Source organism: Eumetopias jubatus, unplaced genomic scaffold, assembly GCF_037043125.1.
Source record: "Eumetopias jubatus isolate StellerSeaLion01/CBP00866 unplaced genomic scaffold, mEumJub1_p1.0 scaffold_17, whole genome shotgun sequence".
In the NCBI taxonomy this organism is placed as follows: domain Eukaryota; kingdom Metazoa; phylum Chordata; class Mammalia; order Carnivora; family Otariidae; genus Eumetopias; species Eumetopias jubatus.
Window position 1 is genome coordinate 29,756,820 of NW_028274823.1, and position 18,546 is coordinate 29,775,365.

Sequence of the window (18,546 nt, forward strand, 5' to 3'; positions counted from 1 at the left end):
AGGGACATAAGTATGTAAAGTGCATTGCCCGTGGTAGGAATTCAGTAAATGTTCTCCCTTTCAGAACTTTTTAGTCCTATATTAAAAATGAGTGTCTTCTAAAAATAACGTATCATTATATGTTGTATGCCTGAAGCGAATATTATGTCAATTATCCCTAAATAAAGAAGATAATAAATTTTAAAAATGAGTTTCTCTTCTCAGCTTGCCACTTATGAAACCATATTTGGCAGTGAGATCCTATTGCTTGAAATTGCAAAGAAAATTTGAAACAAGGCTATTGAAAATAAATTTTACATATGCTACAATTAATTTGGGATTATGATTTAGCACTCTAGTGCAATAAGAGTTATGCTTGAAATTTTGTCATTCTACTGAAAGAAGTTCAGGAAAGATATTTTCCGATTTTTTTTTTTTTTTTTTAAGATTTCTTCATTTGGCAGAGACACAGCGAGAGAGGGAACACAAGCAGGGGGAGCGGGAGAGGGAGAAGCAGGCTTCCTGCGGAGCAGGGAGCCTGAGGCGGGGCTCCGATCCCAGACCCCTGGGATCATGACCCGAGCCGGAGGCAGACACTTAATGACTGAGCCACCCAGGTGCCCCCGATTATGTCTTTTTAAACTTTATTTTGAATACTACAAAATTTACACATTATTGCAGTAGTAAAAGAACCTCCTGTATATCCTTTATTCATATCCATCCGTGTTTAACATTTTGTTGGGTTTTGTGTTCATTCTCTCTACACACACACACACACACACACACACACACACACACACACACACACTTTTTTCTGACTGAGTGTAGGTTGCATATATCGTGTCCTTTCGTAAGCTTCCGTTTGTATTTTGTATGAACCATGAATGTCCTACATGACCACATAGATTTGCCATTTTAGGAAATTTTTCACTGATTTAATCGTTTATCTAACTTACAGTCTATATTACAACTTCACCAATTGCCCTAGTAATGTCCTTTGTAGCAATTTTTTCCCCCAGATCAGGACTCAGTTACTATTCACACATGGCATTTACTTGTCATCTTCTCAGTCATCTTTGATTGGGGACTGTCTCCCAAGCTTGTCTTTCTTTCTTTTTTTAAGTAAACTGTACACCCAGTGGGGGGCTCAAACTCCTGACCCCAAGATCAAGAGTCACAGGCTCCACAGATGGAGCCAGCCATCCAGGAGCCCCTCTTCGTCTTTCATAACATGACATGTTGAAGAATTCAAATCCTTAGTTTGCATGTGCTGATGTTTCCTCAAGATTTGTTTCAGATTACGCATTTTTGACTGGGATACCACATCAGGGATACTGGGTTGTTTCCAGATACGATGAGTGGAAAGACATGATGTCTGTTTGCCCTTTATTGATGATGTGAATTTTTTTACTCGGTGATCATATTCTCCCTTTCTCCACTATATATAGTCACTATTTTTCATTGTAATTAATAAGTAATTTGTAATAACTAACTCAAAACTGTGCAAATATGTTATCAATATGAATTCATGGATTGTTAGTTTAGTCAATGGATTATATAGTCCATTGCTGTGCTTATTTACTTTGATACTCAAATTGTACCAGATTTGGCCAATGGGAGCCCCCTTGAAGCTGGCTCCATGCCTTTTGGAAATACCTCCATCATGTTGTTGGGCACTTTCTTCTTTTCTGCCATTAGATGTTTCTGGTTCACCTATGCCTTCCTTGCTCCAATCTTGGAATTAGCCATTTCTCCAAGGAATTCTGGTTTCTTTCAGTGGAGAGTGGTTTTTAGAAACCAGAATCTGGGTGCATTCTTTTTTAAACATTGGAATTCCTAGGTTCTTAGAGAAGGGGCAGTGGGGAAGATTTTTGAAGACTGAAATCTGATGTGAAAGCCTAGTTTTCCATAAGTAGTGTAAACGTGTGTTTTTGCTTCTTAGATCTGCTAAAAATATTCTTGTGATCACACCCAGATTAGTATATTTACTTAACCAAAATGGTAGTTTTTTTTAAGTGGGTCTTAAGGAATTTGAAATAAACTGAACAGAGATTGCTTCATTGTTGGAATTTTTTTCAAGTGTTTAATGTTTATTTTAAATGAACAAATGCCATCCCATCTTTATAAATCTCATCATGTGTAGCTAACTCATGGGTAATTGTAAAAGCTAATGACAAGGTACATATTTGTTTTCGTTTTTAGATCATACGGTATGGTTCTACAGAGGTTCTTTTGACTGAAAATATCCTTGAAAAGAATTTCATCTTTGAGGTGCTTGGGTGGCTCAGTCATTAAGTGTCTGCCTTTGGCTCAGGTCATGATTCCAGGGCCCTGGGATCCAGCCCCACCTCAGGCTCCCTGCTCGGCGGGAAGCCTGCTTCTTCCTTTCCCACTCCCCCTGCTTGTGTTCCCTCTCTCGCTGTGTCTCTCTCTGTCAAATAAATAAATAAGAATCTTTAAAAAAAGGAACTTCATCTTTCTAGTACCTTTGTATCTTCTAGGGCATTTGAAATAACAAGGTGCCCAAGTCTTTATTAATGTTTCAATAGGGAGAATCTAAATAATTTTTGTATATTTCTTTTTTTTTTTAATTTTTGTATATTTCATTGTGGATGTTCATCATCCATCACAGTGACTGGAACACAGTAGGCCCTATAGTCACCCAGTTCTCCGGTAGTTCCTATCTAACTCTCGTCTTCTCCTTAGTTGGCATTGTGATGTCCCCCATAATATTCTTTTTAATATTGCTTTATCAGTGTTTAACTTCCAGCTTGGTATTTCTGCTGCTGACCTCATGCATTGGGTTTTTTACCTAATTAAGTGAAAGCAATTCTTTGTAACAACAGTGCCTCTCTCAGCCTCTTCCCTAAGAGGTTGTGGACACTGATTTGTCCTCCTGAAATGGGCCAGCTATTCTTTTTTAGGACGAGTTCGAGAAATGTTATCACACAGATGACAGAAGTTCTCTTTGCAGAAATGGCTTTCTCAGCCCTTCATCTGTTCGTAATTAGAACTGACGCATGATCGGATTTCCTGGTGGTTGACAGTGACGAGACTTTGGTTCTCAAGGAGTGTGTTCTTTTCAGCCTGAACTGTTGAAGAGGCTTGCTTTCACACCCAGAGCCGCCGACCAGTTTTCTCTTCCCTTCTAGAAATGACGCTGCTCTCCTCCCAGTCTTCATCACCAGTGGCCCCTCCTGGGTCAGTGTACACTGAAAACCCAGAGCAGAGGATGCTGGAGAAGAGAGCCAAGGTGATAGAAGAGCTCCTCCAGACGGAAAGAGACTACGTTCGGGATCTGGAAATGTGCATCGAGCACATCATGGTGCCCCTGCAGCAGGCACAGGTGGGAGCTGTGAGAGCAAGTTCACTTTACGGTGAACGTGATTCTCCCAGCCTGGAGCGCTAGGGTGTGGGCGCGTCCACCGCAAAGGGTTACTGGGTTTGAAATAAATGCTGTACGGCTGCTGCTCCTAACTGCAGGGCCCCGATGTACGTGTCATCAGCTTAGGCTTTCAGCATCCTGTCACTTCTCAAGACTACTGTTAACTTGCCAAACTTGCTGCAATAGCTCCAGGGACATGTCCTGCTTCCGTGGCTCCTGAAGACACTCATAGGCAGTCTGGATGGTCACAGCATTGGGACAGTGGCCTAATAATGAAGTCTGGGGATGATTGTTTCGGTGGCTCTCGCACCTGACGGTACAGCGTTTATTCAGGAAACCCTGCCCGTCACGTGTGTGCCAGCTACTTGTCTAGATGCTGGAGGTAGGGAAAAAAGGTTAACAGCCTCCTGGGGGGATTTACTGTCCTTACTGCTTGTTACTAGACCATCTGGGCCTGGCCAAGTACAAACCTTGGGTTTATACTTCTGGAACATTCACTCCTAAGAACTAGTATAGGAAGTGGGCACCGCCATCAGGTTTTGGGTACTGCGTGGGAATTTGTATCTCAATATAATTCGAGACCAGACTGGTAACACAGTCCTTTTACTAAGGTAGTGGGGGAGGGGGTCGAGCAGAGAGTAATTGGATCAGGGACAAGGAGTGACACTAGAGATAATGTTGGCATGCTTCTGTCCTGGAATCTTGGTGACAGTGAGTAAAGCTGACTTTGAACAGTTTTGTACCATCCTTGAAGAGATGTTCCTAGTATGAATGGCATGCTATTAATTTCGTTTCCGTGCATCTTTACGTTTTGTTTCCCTTTCTCAGATACCAAACATCGACTTTGAAGGACTTTTTGGAAATATGCAGATGGTGATTAAGGTCTCAAAGCAGTTATTGGCTGATCTGGAAATCAGCGATGCTGTAGGTATGAGCTCCTGCCATTGCTTCAGAAGCAGCTCCCCCCCCCTTTTTGTTAAACTTCACGGGTAGGAGGTAAGGGGTGAAGCAGCTTTGCTGGTCCTAAGTGGGAAAATGAAGTTCTAGCTCCTTAGCTCAGAGGCCACTTGGCCGGCTGCTTCTCCTTTTATCTACAGCCTACTTTGAGGTGCTGCAGGATGTTAGCAATAGAAGAGATTTTGGGTGTCACATAGCGTGAGTTTTCCAGACCAAAGGTTGCAGCCTGTTGGTGGGTCATGAGATCACTAGAGCAAGTTGCACCCGGTATATACTTTTTTCAATAAAATAAAATAGAAAATATCAGAATGTACTATAAAGACTATGCACAGCTACAGCTTTTTGACACTCACGTCCACTGCACATATAAGTAATACTTTGACACTCACGTCCACTGCACATATAAGTAATACTTTGACACTCGTGTCCATTGCACATATAAGTAATACCGAGCCATGATTTAAAATGCTTTCGCTCGTGTGGGTCATTGTCAAGGATGTTTGAAAAACAGTCATCTGTTTTTAATCAACAAAGGAACTGTATTAGTTATCTATTGCCATGTAACAAATTATACCAGAACTTAGCAGCTTTAAATCAGAAACACGTATTATGCCACAGTGCCCGTGGCCGAGGAATCCAGGAGTGGCTTAGCTGGGCAGCTCTGGCTCAGCATCTCTCCTGAGGTGGGGGTCAAGCTGTTGGCCTGGACTGCCATCCTCTGGGGCTCATGGATCCACTTCCAAGGAAGCCCACTCAGCTTTTTAAGCCCTAGTTCCTTGCCTTTGAGCCTCTCCATGGACTGTCCTCAGGACATGGCAGCTGGCTTTCCCCAGTGAGTGATCCAAGAGGGAGAGAAGGCTCAAGATGGGAGACCCACAATGTCTTCTCTAACCTGATCTGGGTATGACACACCGTCACTTCTGCCATATTTTGTTGGTCACACAGACCAGCTCTGGTACAGCGTGGGAAGGGACATCCTACCATTTTGCTGTTTTCCTGGAATCATGGCCACCAGATGCTCCTGCGGTTCTAGCCATCCCCCCACACACGTGACAACATCCAGCAGAAGGGAGAAGTGACCCTGTGTCATTTAAGAGTGAACAAAGCTTTCCCAGTGCTCCCCTGTCAGCTTTCTCTTTATTTCTCATTGGGCCAGAACTGGGTCACGTGCATATGCCTAAGCTGACCACTGAAAAGGAGAGTGGGGTCATGATGTTGGCTTACACTAGGCAGTGTTTACCTGACTCATCTGGGAGGGGAACGGACACAGGAAAGCTTTGGCAAGCCACTAGCAAAAGGCAGGTGGGCATGGATTGCATGAGCAATGTTTGGGGAGGTCAAGTTTATTTTAATATATTTCTTTGTTTTTTATTTTAATATAATTCTAATTTAACTTATTTTTAATACATTCCCATGGCACACAGAAAGTTACAAAGAACTATTTAGTGAAAAGGCTCTTACCCATTCCCTAGCCACCAGTTCTTCAAACCAGAAGCACCCAGGGTTATTAGTTTTCTCCTGTTGCCTTCCAGAGAGTTTATTATATACCAGCAATTACATACATATTTTCTCTATCCTGGGCCCCCATTTCCATTTTTTTTTTTAAATCACACAAGTGGTAGGGAATTATTCAAACTGTTCTATGGGAAGCCTTCCTGCCCCCCCCCACCCCCCAACAATGTACCTTCCAAGCAGTTTTATGAGCCGGGAATAGAAATGGAAAAAGTATACGGAGAGGGGGATAACTCAGCAAAAAAAATCAAGGTAATCAGGGTGCTGGCGAAAGCAGCGTGGAACGCGCATTAGTAGTCTGACTGGGGAAGGACTCAGCGCAGGCAGGACAGGATCTAGTGAGGGAGGAGAGAATGGGCCGTGCTCAGGGCTCGGCCGAGTAAGGAGATGAGAAAAAAGCACCAGGAGGGTACGTAGTATTTTAAATTATTTTACACCTATCTCACAGAAAGAAAGTACAGATGTTACTTTGTCACAGATTTGTTGTGTTTTTTTTATATTATAGGTTTTTAATATAATAAACTTCATTTATAGTCCTGTGTATTTAATTCATGCACAAAGAAGAGCTTAGAAACTGCTGTCTCACTTGTGGTTTCCCTGGGGCTTAGAGAGTGAGGGGCCCTTACTCTTCTGATCTTCTGTGGGGACTGCTTGCAGACCCCTCTGCCTGACTGGAGAGGGACTGGAGGCGGTTTCCGCGGCCAGGTGTGTGTGTGTGTGTGTGTGTGTGTGTGTGTGTGTGTGTGTGTGCGCTAAAAAATATTTCCGCGGCCAGGTGTGTGTGTGTGTGTGTGTGTGTGTGTGTGTGTGTGTGTGTGCTAAAAAATATTTCCGCGGCCAGGTGTGTGTGTGTGTGTGTGTGTGTGTGTGTGTGTGTGCTAAAAAATATTTCCGCGGCCAGGTGTGTGTGTGTGTGTGTGTGTGTGTGTGTGTGTGTGTGTGTGCGCGCTAAAAAATATGTGATGACATGGTTCTCTTGAATTTTGCTTTAAATATAATTCTGAGCTATTTCATGGAAATTATAAATTGGGTAATTAGTCTCATTATCATTTCTTGTGATAGGATTTAACTGATAAATATTTGGTTATCTACTTCACATTGAGGCTACTGAGAAGAAAGTTACTAAAAACACTGTATGTGTACGTATATTCTAAAGGGCCTGTGTTTCTTGATCACCGGGACGAGCTTGAGGGAACATACAAGGTTTACTGCCAGAATCACGATGAGGCCATTTCACTGCTGGAAATCTACGAGAAGGATGAGAAGATCCAGAAGCATCTTCAGGACTCCTTGGCAGATCTCAAGTAGGAGTTTTGACCTCACTGCACTTCCATCATAATTCTTTATTCTGCCGTTGAGAACTCAGTCCGTGCATGGTCTAGACTTCTTGTGACATCTATCTTATTTTAATCATGAATGATATGTTATTATAGGTCCTGTTATGTAACTTGCTCTTCTTTCATCATATTGCCTTTTCCCTTGAAAATCTTCAGTGGCTTCCCGCTTCATATCTGTAGATACAAAGTATTAAATTCGCATTTCAGGTAAGAAGCAGTCAGGGAGATAGTTTGCTCCAAACAAACAAGAGCATAGGTGTAAAAAGACCCAATTCACTTATTCTTGACCTTCAGGTGAGATCCTCCTGGACTTAGGCAGATTATAAGGATACAATATATGTCTCAGTAGATCATAGGGAAGTTAGGGGCTTACTAACTTTTTAATGAACTAGATATGCCTCCATAGATATTAATAATTTCCCTTTATCCCATGTGATTTTATTTGTCTGCCCAACTGATAGGCATTAGTTGAACTAATACATCCTGCGAAGAGTGTGAAAGTCGGCATATTTAGCATTCCCTCTAAGCAGTTGTCTGTTTTCTTTTCATGCTCGCTGCCCTGTAGGAGCCTGTACACAGAATGGTAAGTCCCTCGCCCTTGATGCACAAGCTCATTTCTTTATTTTCTTCCCTAATAGAGAGAAACCTAGAAGTAGACCTCCTTTGCTGTATTTTTCTCCATAGTGCTTATCACCAAATGACACTTGCTACAATGTTTATTGCCCCTCTCCTTCCTCTACTAAATCCCTAGTGCCTACAACAGTACCTGGTATTTATTAGGTACCCAGAAAATATTTGCTGAATGAATGAAATTGGAAAGGAGGATGAGAGAACAGAGCTATATTTAAGAATCACAAACATTACCAATAGGCCCTATATTACTGACATTTGATTAAAAGTCTCTTTTTCCTTCTCTGTTAGGGGATGCACAAATTACATTAACCTGGGCTCCTTCCTCATCAAACCGGTCCAGAGGGTAATGCGCTACCCACTGCTACTCATGGAGTTGCTGAATTCCACCCCAGAATCCCACCCCGATAAAGCGCCCTTAACCAATGCAGTCCTTGCAGTCAAGGAGATCAACGTGAACATTAATGAATATAAACGTCGAAAGGACCTGGGTAAGAAAAGCGTACTTGCTGAAAAGGAGGTATACCCTTGAGAATGGAATGCTGCCCCCCTCCAAAGAATTATGCCTTTACCAGAGAAGGGCAAGACAGAGGGTGGGTAATAGGGCTCTGCTGTAGAAACGGTGGCAGAATGGGGGGAAATAGGGTATGAAAAAGCAAGCAATAACATAATGAAAGTACAACTGTGGAATATTGGAAGTAAGGCATCTGTGATCAGACTTGTAGTAATGAGTCTTTCCCACGGATAGAGTGGCTCATTCAGGCACTGGTGATTGCTTTCTCCGCTCGCTCACGGAAGGCAAGCCTTTTCAGCCCGTGCTTAGACTTGTTTTCCTGCATGTCATGTTGGATGTTTTACTACCTCCACTTAAGTTAGGACTTCTCCTCCTCTTTCAGAAAACCCCCGTTTGCCCAGTCTCTGGGTCACGTGACTCCTCTTTGGTCTGAGCCCCGCCCCCAGCACTGTGTAGTTAGTTGAAAACCACCCAGCGCTTTCTTTATAATGTGGAAAGAATCGAACCATTTCTTTTCTCTTTCATCAAACCTCTTGTGAGGCTCTAATTTGAACTCTCGATCAGTATAGCATGGTAACCATGCTACATTGATTTGTTAGTCACATCTTCAAAGAATCTGTGTTATAGTACCTCTTCCTGTCCCTCCCACCCACCGCATCAGCCACATTGGGGCGCTGTGGCCACTGTGCTCTTAAAGCCCTCAGGCCACCTAGTCCTTTGTCTTGGTTCCTATCTCCTTTCTTCCCTCTCTCTCTTTTAAATTTATTTCTTTCATTTATTTTTCTTAAAGATTTTATTTGAGAGAGAGGGAGTGAGAGAGCACAAGGTGGGGAGGGTCAGGGAGAAGCAGACTCCCCGCTGAGCGGGGAGCCTGATTTGGGGCCCGATCGGGGGGACTCTGGGATCGTGACCTGAGCCGAAGGGACTGAGCTACCCAGGCACCTTTTAAAATTTAAATTCAGTTAATTAATATATAGTGTATTATTAGCTTCAGAAGTACAGTTCAGTGATTCATCAGTCTTATATAACACCCAGTGCTCATCACATCCCGTGCCCTCCTTAATGCCCATCACCCAGTTACCCTGTCCCCCCGCCCCTCCAGCAGCCCTCAGTTTGTTTCCCATAGTTAGGAGTCTTTTATGGTTTATCTCCCTCTCTGATTCTTATCTCCTAATGTAATGTCTTCATCTCCTGTAACAATAAAGTGTGCCTTTGTAGTGCCACCCAGTCTTCTCCTTGTGACCCTTCTGATGTCTCCTGACTTTTCTAGAGATTGTGCCTAAGATATGACACAGTAGTTGATCACGACTCCTATATAGCATTTTACTATATGAGACAATTGGATATAAATATTTGTACACAAGACCATTTAAGATGGTCTTATAAAGCAAGTAGTGTTCCTCTCTATATTTTATTGGAGAGGAAAATAAGGCTCAGGAGTTAAGTGACTTCTGGAAGGCCACACCTTGATGAAATGACAGACCTGGGCATGGAGCTCAGAGGTTTCCTGGACTCCAAATCTTGGATTCTTTTCCTGACCCCTCTGCTCCCTTTCCTCCTAACCACCTCCAGTCTGTGCCATCTCTGTGCTTCGTCAAGTATCCTGTCTGCCCATAATGGTGATTTCCATTCCTGTTTTGTCTCTACTCAGTTATAAGCTCATTGAAACTGAGCACTACCTCTAGTTTGGGTTGTTGATCTCATTTTGTGGCTCATTTTGTAGTCTGTCCATGCTCAGAGAAGGGCTTTCTTGACTCACTCCCTAGTCCTCAAGTACCGAAAGGGTGATGAAGACAGCCTCATGGAGAAAATTTCCAAACTGAACATCCATTCCATCATCAAGAAGTCCAACCGCGTTAGCAGTCACCTGAAGCATCTCACTGGCTTTGCTCCACAGGTGAGATTCCCACCCTTGAAGGTTTGGCACATCTTCAGCAACGTTTTGGGGTTTCTACGGGGCAGCCTGCATTGTATCGATTGACATGATTCATCTCTTAGTACCTCTTTTGGTGTTTGCCAGCTGGTGGACGCAGGACCCGGCAGCTGCTATGTATGGGAATCCCACCGCCCAGCCCTCCACCCTGCTGTGGTGAGCGGCTTACAGTGTGTGCAAAGGCAAATCAGGAGGCCAAATCGGTCACCAAATAATAGTTACTGTGGTTTCAGACACCCATGAGGAGCTTGCGATGTACCTGGGGAGACCAAGTCGTAGACATGAAGCTAGAAGGGATTTAAGAGATCACCGTAGTTCGACACAATATGTCACAAATTGGAAAAACCTAAAGTCTGAGAAACTGAGTAATTTGGAAACATCCGTATTGCTGAGCGTGGATCTGGAGTCACCAGGCTTCGTTCTATAGCATACATGCAGTATGTAGTCAGTGGGAAGTAGCAGCTAGAAAACAATCAGCTGCTAAGTGTTGCAGTTTGTTCTCTGTATGCTCTAGTACTTAGGAAAACAGGAGTTGCATGAGAGCAAGCTTCATGCTGACAAGAGATTTAATCTAAGCCTCAAAGAAAGGGGGTAGTTTGGCATAGGGACAGGGCATACCAGGCAAGGGGACAGCTCGAGCCATGGCACCGGGGTGAACAAATGTGGTCACTGGGGACAGGAAGAGAGCATCTGACCACAGCAAAGCATGTCTTCCCATCAGGAGCAGAGGAAGTAAGGTGTGAAGGCAGGAGAGCCTGGGTGTATTTTGGCGATCTTTCAAGGTCACATAGAGGTGTTTAAATTCAATTCAGTATGATTTGGGGAAACATCAAAGGCTTAAAATTTAGACAAAAGGTACTTTTAATGCCAATGGGATAGACTGAGGGAGAATCCAGATCTGCTAACAGTACTTGTTTATTTTGAACAGATCAAAGATGAAGCATTTGAAGAAACAGAAAAGAACTTCCGAATGCAAGAAAGATTGATCAAATCTTTTATCCGGGACCTGTCTCTCTACCTTCAGCATATCCGGGTGAGTGAAGGCAGCGCTCTGCTTAGAATCACATAGGGTGTAATTCCGTCCATTTTCCTGCTCGTCAGCATATTGTGGGATGCGTGTTGAATAATCTGGACTCAGACGACCACTGTGCCCTGACATACTTGTTCCTGGGAGTCCGGTTGTTTAGTTAAGAGGTGACAGCATCTGGAAGATGAGCTTCTGAATGAATTCTAGAGCAGCCTGGCTCCTTCCTCCCTCTCGCGGTCACCGACCTTCCCACCACCTTTTGCTTACTGTCTCCTCTGTCCAGTTATTCGTGAAACACTTGTCACAGTTCATTTTGTAAAGATCATTTCAAAGATTGACTAATACGATGGTGGTTCCCATTGGAGGCATGCTTTCTCATAATAATGTTAATTTCCATCAAATGTGGTTGCTATACACAAGGCCTCTAAAATTGTTAGAACCATGAATAGGTCTGGAGAGCTGGAGGGGCTGAGGAGGTCAGGCGGTGTTTGCTTCACAGTCAGAGGCGGGACTAGACTCCTTTCTGTTTGGGTCTCTCCTTCCCCTATGGGCTTCACAGAGTGGTGTTTATATAAGCATATCATGTACTCCTGTCTGTCACACATGAAAATCTCTTCCTGACAGTTTCCTTAAAGAGAGATCCTCTGCTTTCTTAAAAAAAAAAAAAAAAAAATTTAAGGAAAATGGTACAAATTCAAAGGTACCAAAGGAATAAGTAAAAAGTGAAAATAATTCTTCCTCCAGCCCGTCTCCCAGGCACCTTCTAGAGACACAGTCTGCATTTATCAGATTCTTCTCTCATCAGAGATAATCGTGTGTGTATGTGTGGGGGAGAGAGAGAGAGAGAGATACACACTGTTGAGCATCTTGGGTTTTGCACATAATAGTATTTTGGAAGTCATTTCTGTACCTCTGCACACAGAACTTTCTTTTTTTTTTTAAACAATTGCACCAGTATGTAATGATATGGATGTGCCATAATGTAATTAACTTGTCCCCTATTGATGGACGTTTATTTGTTGTTGGCAAACGATTAGATATATTGGCACAAGGAATATCCTTGTAGATACATCATTTTCTGATCTATGAGCGTATATCTGAAGACCAGAGTACTGGATTTGCTGAGCCAAATCATATAGCATGTAGACATTGTACCAGGGCAGACTCCCTATCGGTAGTGTATGAAATGATTTCCCCATCCCTTACTAACACACAGTGTTACCAAAATCAAAATGTCTTCTCTTTGCAAGATAGGTTAAAAATGCTATTTGCATGTAGTTTAAATTTGCATTCCTTACGAATGAAGTTGAGGATATTTTCCTATCTTTAAGTCATTATATTCCTTTTTCTGTTGATTTGTCTATATTTTGAAATGCTTATTTATTGATTCGATGATCTTTCTCTTACTGACTTGTAGTACCTCTGTATAGTTGGAGAAAATAGAATAGCCCTTTGTGTATGATAATGGTTTACAACTATTTCTCCCTCAGTTTGTTGACTTTTGAGTTTGCTTAAATGTTTTCCCCATGTAGAAAATTTTTAGGTTTGCATGGTCTGAACTTTTTTATGGCTTCTTAGGTCTATGTCATGCTTGAAAAGGTCTTTCCTCTTCCAAGGTAATAAGTATCTCCCAGGTTTTAGTATTTTTATTATTTCATTTTTTAAAGTTGAAGTCATTGATCTAGCTGGAATTTAGTGACACTAAAGGTTGAGGTAAGGATCCAGTGTGATTTTTTTTTTTTTTTACCTGCTTTTCCAATTGTCATCATTTATTAAATAATCCCCATGATTTGAAATGCCCCCTATGTTTCCCACATGCCCCTAAGTAGCAAACTCGCTCCCTTCATGTTTTAAGTATATAATTAGATAAAAATTAGGGTTTATAAAACTTTTTTAAGAGCACATTGGCTTAAAGTGAGAGATTTGGCAAAAACAATGTTGGTACAACTCCCAAGTGTATTCCCTGGTCTAGGACATTCCCTTAAAATTAATTCCTCTACTTTCGATATCCTTTTATTGAGTGTTTTCTCCCCATGTTTTCTAAGTGTTGAACAGTTTCATCACTGACATAAAGTGAAAAGCCCTGCCAAATAAAATTATTTGGATCCACTGAGAGAGAGCGAGCTGGCAAGAACATAAGCTGAGGGATATTGACTATACTTTGGTATATCTACATTGACGTGTCGACTACTATTTTGAGACTTCACAACATTTTTTTTTAAAAGAATATAAGAGGACATCACGTTTCACATGCATTCTCCCACTCAGGAGGAATTAGGAAGATGACACAATTTATCCTTCTGACAAAACACGATGTCTACACATACAGGCATAGGATTTAAAGACAAGAGGTCTGCCAGTGTCATAAAATAAAATGTTGTAAAATCAAACCAATGAATGAGGCACTGATGTTTTTTGCTTAGGGACTTCATTTGCCCTTGAAATACATGAATGGAGTTTTTGGTACCTTTAGATTTTATTTGGGTTAATAGCGAAATAATGGGTATTCCCCTAACTTAAACTAAAGAAGGTGAGAACCCAGCATTGTTTAAGTAGCCAGAGAAAACAGCCTAGGGTTTAAAACCTGTCAGGATCCATGCAGAAGAGTGTACTATGCATTCACTTATTTGTTCATTTAGTCAGCAAATGATAATTGAGTCAGCCAACAACACAGACAAAAATCCCTGCCCTCCTGGAGTTTACATGTTATTAGGGGGTTGTGGGAGGGAAATAGAGACAGTGCGCAAACATTAGTAAGTTGTCTGCAGTGACAAAGGACAGAGCAGTCAGGTGCGCCTGAGTGCAGGAAGCAGGGTCATGGCCAGCTGTCTTTGAGACAGTGACAGCATGAGCCGACACTTGTAGGAGAGGTGATCACTCATTATCATCATCCTGCAGGAATCATCTTGACTCAAATTAGGAACATAAAGAAATGCTAAAGAGCCGATAAAAACCCTCACCATTTTTTTCTATAAATAAGAGTCTTAGGCTTTTCTCTGTTCCTCATAAATCATAGTTTATGAGAATGTGCTCATTTCAAAGCTAAAATAACTGTGCTAGAGAGAAAATTTTTAATTATGGACCCCTTTTGTCCCATTCTCCTGTCCAGGGTGAATGGTGATGGCTAGGAAGTTCTGTCTGTCTGACTGCATTTGTTTCTAACCGGCTCTAGGAATCGGCGTGTGTGAAAGTGGTGGCTGCCGTGAGCATGTGGGATGTGTGCATGGAGAAGGGACACAGAGACTTGGAGCAGTTCGAGAAGGTGCATCGCTACATCAGCGACCAGCTCTTCACACACTTCGTAAGTGACTCTTTCTTCAACCCTCTTTTCGTAGGGTGGCCTTCTTCCTGGGGTTCTTGGACATCCAGCTTGTGGAAAAGTTAATTCCACAGAAGACATGCCGTGTGCATCAGGAACACCGGTCATCCTCTAGCTCTATCCATATTGGGGGTTTTATATTCAGAACAATGGCTTTTAATTGATTAAAAGGACAGGTTGGGCCTCTGTTATTCAAAGAGATTTTTTATAGCTTGTGATCAGTCTAGTTTGAAGAGACAGAGGAAAACTGGGAAATTTCATCTGGTATCACTATTGACAACTCTGATGAAAGAAAACAACTATAGGAGTACTAACTTGGAATATTTAGTAGTTTCGAAGTTAACCAATGGATCTTTGAGATGGCATGTACTTCCTTATAAAGACAGTACTAAAGGTCAGATTGTTCTGGCAATTCTAAATATAGATATGGAATTGTTTGATGGTGAGGAGAAAGAGATGAGTGGGGTTTGAAGGTTTCTTGGAAATTTTTGGATGGCTTGAGGCTGAAGAAAGCATTTATTCACACTTGGGGAAGTGTTCTAACAACAGTAGCATCTTACTAAAAGTAATGTTTACTAAGTACCTATTTATGTTCTTTATGTGGCAATATCCTGCCCCTCGATGTCTGTCCTTCTAAACCACGAGAAAAATCTTTTGAAAAGTAGAAAGAGGGATTAACAAGTAGCTATGATTAGAAAAGGTATTATGTATGGGTGTACGAAAGCTTCTCTACCTCAGACCTATGTAACAACTACATCTTCAGTTAACTTCAAGCCATGTAGACCTGTGCACATAAGAGGTGATACCGGACAGACTGTCCCATTATCAACTATGGAGCTCAGGTGGGCCCAGCATGTTTTGCAGACTTTTGGCATGTGCACATGATTGGTGAAGGTTTTAAATTGAGAAGTTTTGTAAGATGTGTGAGTCCATCTGGTGTTGGATAAGTAGAACACTGTTGGATCTGCATGGGTTTAGCTTGTGCGCTGGGAGCAAAGCAGGTGGTACAGGGTATCACAAATCAGCCTGAAGGGTATTTCAGAGAAGGACAAATATATGTGGTGACGGGTGCGGGTGTTCACTGGACTTACCGTGGTGATGGTTCTGCAGTATATTCAAATACTGAATCATTATGTTGTATGTACACCTGAACCTGATGTTATATCTGTTATTTCTCAATTAAAAACCATAAATATGGGATACGGGACAACTGAGCCATGTGATTTTCTTGTCCCCACAGAAGGAGAGGACAGAGCGGCTTGTCATCTCTCCCCTCAATCAGCTGCTAAGCATGTTCACGGGGCCCCACAAGCTGGTGCAGAAACGCTTCGATAAGCTTCTGGACTTCTACAACTGCACGGAGCGGGCAGAGAAGCTAAAGGACAAGAAGACTCTGGAGGAGCTGCAGTCGGCTCGGAACAACTACGAGGCCCTGAACGCGCAGCTGCTGGACGAGCTGCCCAAGTTCCAGCAGTTTGCCCAGGGGCTCTTCACCAACTGCATCCACGGCTACGCCGAAGCCCACTGCGACTTCGTGCGCCGGGCGCTGGAGCAGCTGAAGCCGCTGCTGTCGGTGTGTGTGTGGTACTGGCCGGCCGGCCGGCAGGCAGTCCCTCCAGCCGTCCATCTCTCCATCTGCCCGTCCCTTCGCCCGTCTGTCCCTCCGGCCGACCCTCCGTCTGTCCCTCCGCCCGACTCTCTGTCCCTCCGGCTGTCTGTCCCTCTGCCCGTCCCTCCGGCTGACCTGCCCGACCCTCCGTCTGTCCCTCTGCCCGTCCATCCCTCCATCTGTCCCTCCGCCACTCCCTCCGGCCGACACTTCACCACCCCCCCCGCCCCCGTCCCAGCCCCCGGCCCGTCCCCCCAGTGCCCCAGCGGAGGAGTCTCTGAGGCTCTCCTGGTGTCTTTCTGTCTTTCTGGGAATGCGCATTTGGGTTGCTTGAGAAATTCTTCACACTAGAGATTAAATGGGTCCTCAGGTCAAGCCCCTCCGAATCTCCGTCCCTTGCTGGTGCCTGTGGCTTCTCAGCATCTCTTTTCCTCCCTGAGGAGCCCAGCCCCAACCCCACCCCCCCGCCGGGCGGCCCACCTGCGGCCATGCCCAGTAACCTGCCCAGTAACGGGGAGCTGGGTGACAGGGAGCTAAGCCCAAGCCGCCCGTCAGGCCTGCGAGCTTGCATCATCTCTCCCCCCTCTCTCTCTCTGCCCTGCCCGCTGACTCCAGTCACTTAAAGTCGCTGGCAAAGAGGGGAACCTTACCGCCGTCTTCCATGAGGAGCACAGCAGGGTCCTGCAGCAGCTCCAGGTTTTCACCTTCTTCCCAGAGTCGCTTCCGGCTGCCAGGAAGCCATTTGAGAGGAAGACCACGGACCGTCCGGCGGCCCGGAAGCCGCTGCTGGGGCTGGTGAGGGGGGCGTCGCACGCGGAGCTTGGGGGAGAGTGGGGACTGGGGGGGGGCTCAGGCCCGGCGCTAGGGGGACTTCCCCCGTGTCCCCGAGCAGGCTGCTTAGCCTCGTGCGGTCTCCAGGACCCGGGTTTGGTGCTTACATCATCGAGCTCTTAGCAGGTTCAGGTGAGTTCATATGCGTGCTGCCAGCGCACAAGCTAAACCCATGCAGATCCAACAGTGTTCTACTTATCCAACACCAGATGGACTCACACATCTTACAAAACTTCTCAATTAGAAATTGCCTGGCACGTAGTGAGCACTGTACAGATAAGCTGTATCCAGCTTATGGATAAGATGCACCCAGCTCTGTCCACAGATGAGCAGCTTCACAGGAGTTTAAATGTCTTATAATAATGCAGAATAAAGGTCATGGAGTTCCCTCATCTGTCGCGGGCTGCTTCTCTCAGTATTCCTGCGCATCGCGGCTGCTAAGGCTAGGGACTGCCAGTAGCTTTTTCACACTCGATATGCACCTCAAAACACCTTCTGAAAAGCCTTCTCAGATCTTAGTCTATACAGTGAATGGAGTTCCTGAAGGATTCATATTAATACTTTGACCAGTTAATTAAGGAAACTGATTTAAGGGTATGTCAGTTCTGCCAGGCTTCCCTGTATTTGATCATGTATTGGAAAAGGTAATTATCTGGGGTGCCAGCGTGGCTCAGTCCGTTGGGTGTCTGCCTTTGGCTCGGATTATGAACCTGGGGCCCTAGGATCAGGCCCTGAGTTGGGCTCCCCGCTCAGTGGGAATCCGCTTCTCCCTCTCCCTCTGTCTGCCACTTCCCCTGCTTGTGTGTTCTCACTTGCTCTCTGTCAAATAAATAAAAATAAAATCTTTAAAAAAAAAAGAAGAAGAAAGAAAGGTAATTATCTGATACATGGCCAAACCGTTCATGGCTGACTGCTTTCTTACTTGGAGTTACATTCTTTTAGAACTCAATTTTTCCATATTTTTGAAAAGTAGGGGCCATAATCGAAAAGATTATTGATCTCTGTTTACATTTTGCTCCATATAATCTCATAGACATTAATTTATATTAGCTTGAAAGGGAGAATCAAATTTATTACTTTTATTTTTTCTAATTTTTACAAATAGTAATTGTTTTTATAGATGGGGAAGTCAAGATAAGGAAAGTCTCAGTTGTTTCAATTCATATAGCAAAATAGAAGATCTTGTAATATTACTTAGATATTTTGACTCTTTTGGTGGTAGTTTTTTTTGAAGATTTTATTTTTAAGTAATCTCTACACCCAGTGTGGGGTTTGAACTCACAACCCCGAGATCAGGAGTCGTGCGCTTTACCAACTGGGCCAGCCAGGCGCCCCACGTGGCACTTTAATCACATTTTTTGGTCACAAGATAAACAGATGTGAAACTAAGTGTGTGTTAAATTTTCTTAATAGCTACCAAGGCACTAAAACATGAACTAAGATCATGATTTTTACCCAGCCACATGGACTGACTCAGGCACAAAAACATCCAATGGGATTAGCGAGTGGCTGG

The 18,546-nt window shown here is 43.6% G+C and overlaps 1 protein-coding gene across 2 annotated transcripts in view; it reads left to right on the top strand.

Moving 5' to 3' along the window:
- The window catches only part of DNMBP (dynamin binding protein), a 98,020-nt gene that overhangs the window by 73,115 nt on the left and 6,359 nt on the right, over positions 1-18,546 (top strand). For both annotated transcript variants that reach the window (XM_028098790.2, XM_028098794.1), the window contains 10 exons: positions 3,132-3,325; positions 4,193-4,292; positions 6,990-7,137; positions 7,736-7,753; positions 8,092-8,291; positions 10,081-10,211; positions 11,176-11,280; positions 14,447-14,575; positions 15,834-16,166; positions 16,818-16,997. In XM_028098790.2, the coding sequence (XP_027954591.1) occupies positions 3,132-3,325; positions 4,193-4,292; positions 6,990-7,137; positions 7,736-7,753; positions 8,092-8,291; positions 10,081-10,211; positions 11,176-11,280; positions 14,447-14,575; positions 15,834-16,166; positions 16,818-16,997 (1,538 nt within the window). The remainder of the gene's footprint in view (positions 1-3,131; positions 3,326-4,192; positions 4,293-6,989; positions 7,138-7,735; positions 7,754-8,091; positions 8,292-10,080; positions 10,212-11,175; positions 11,281-14,446; positions 14,576-15,833; positions 16,167-16,817; positions 16,998-18,546) is intronic.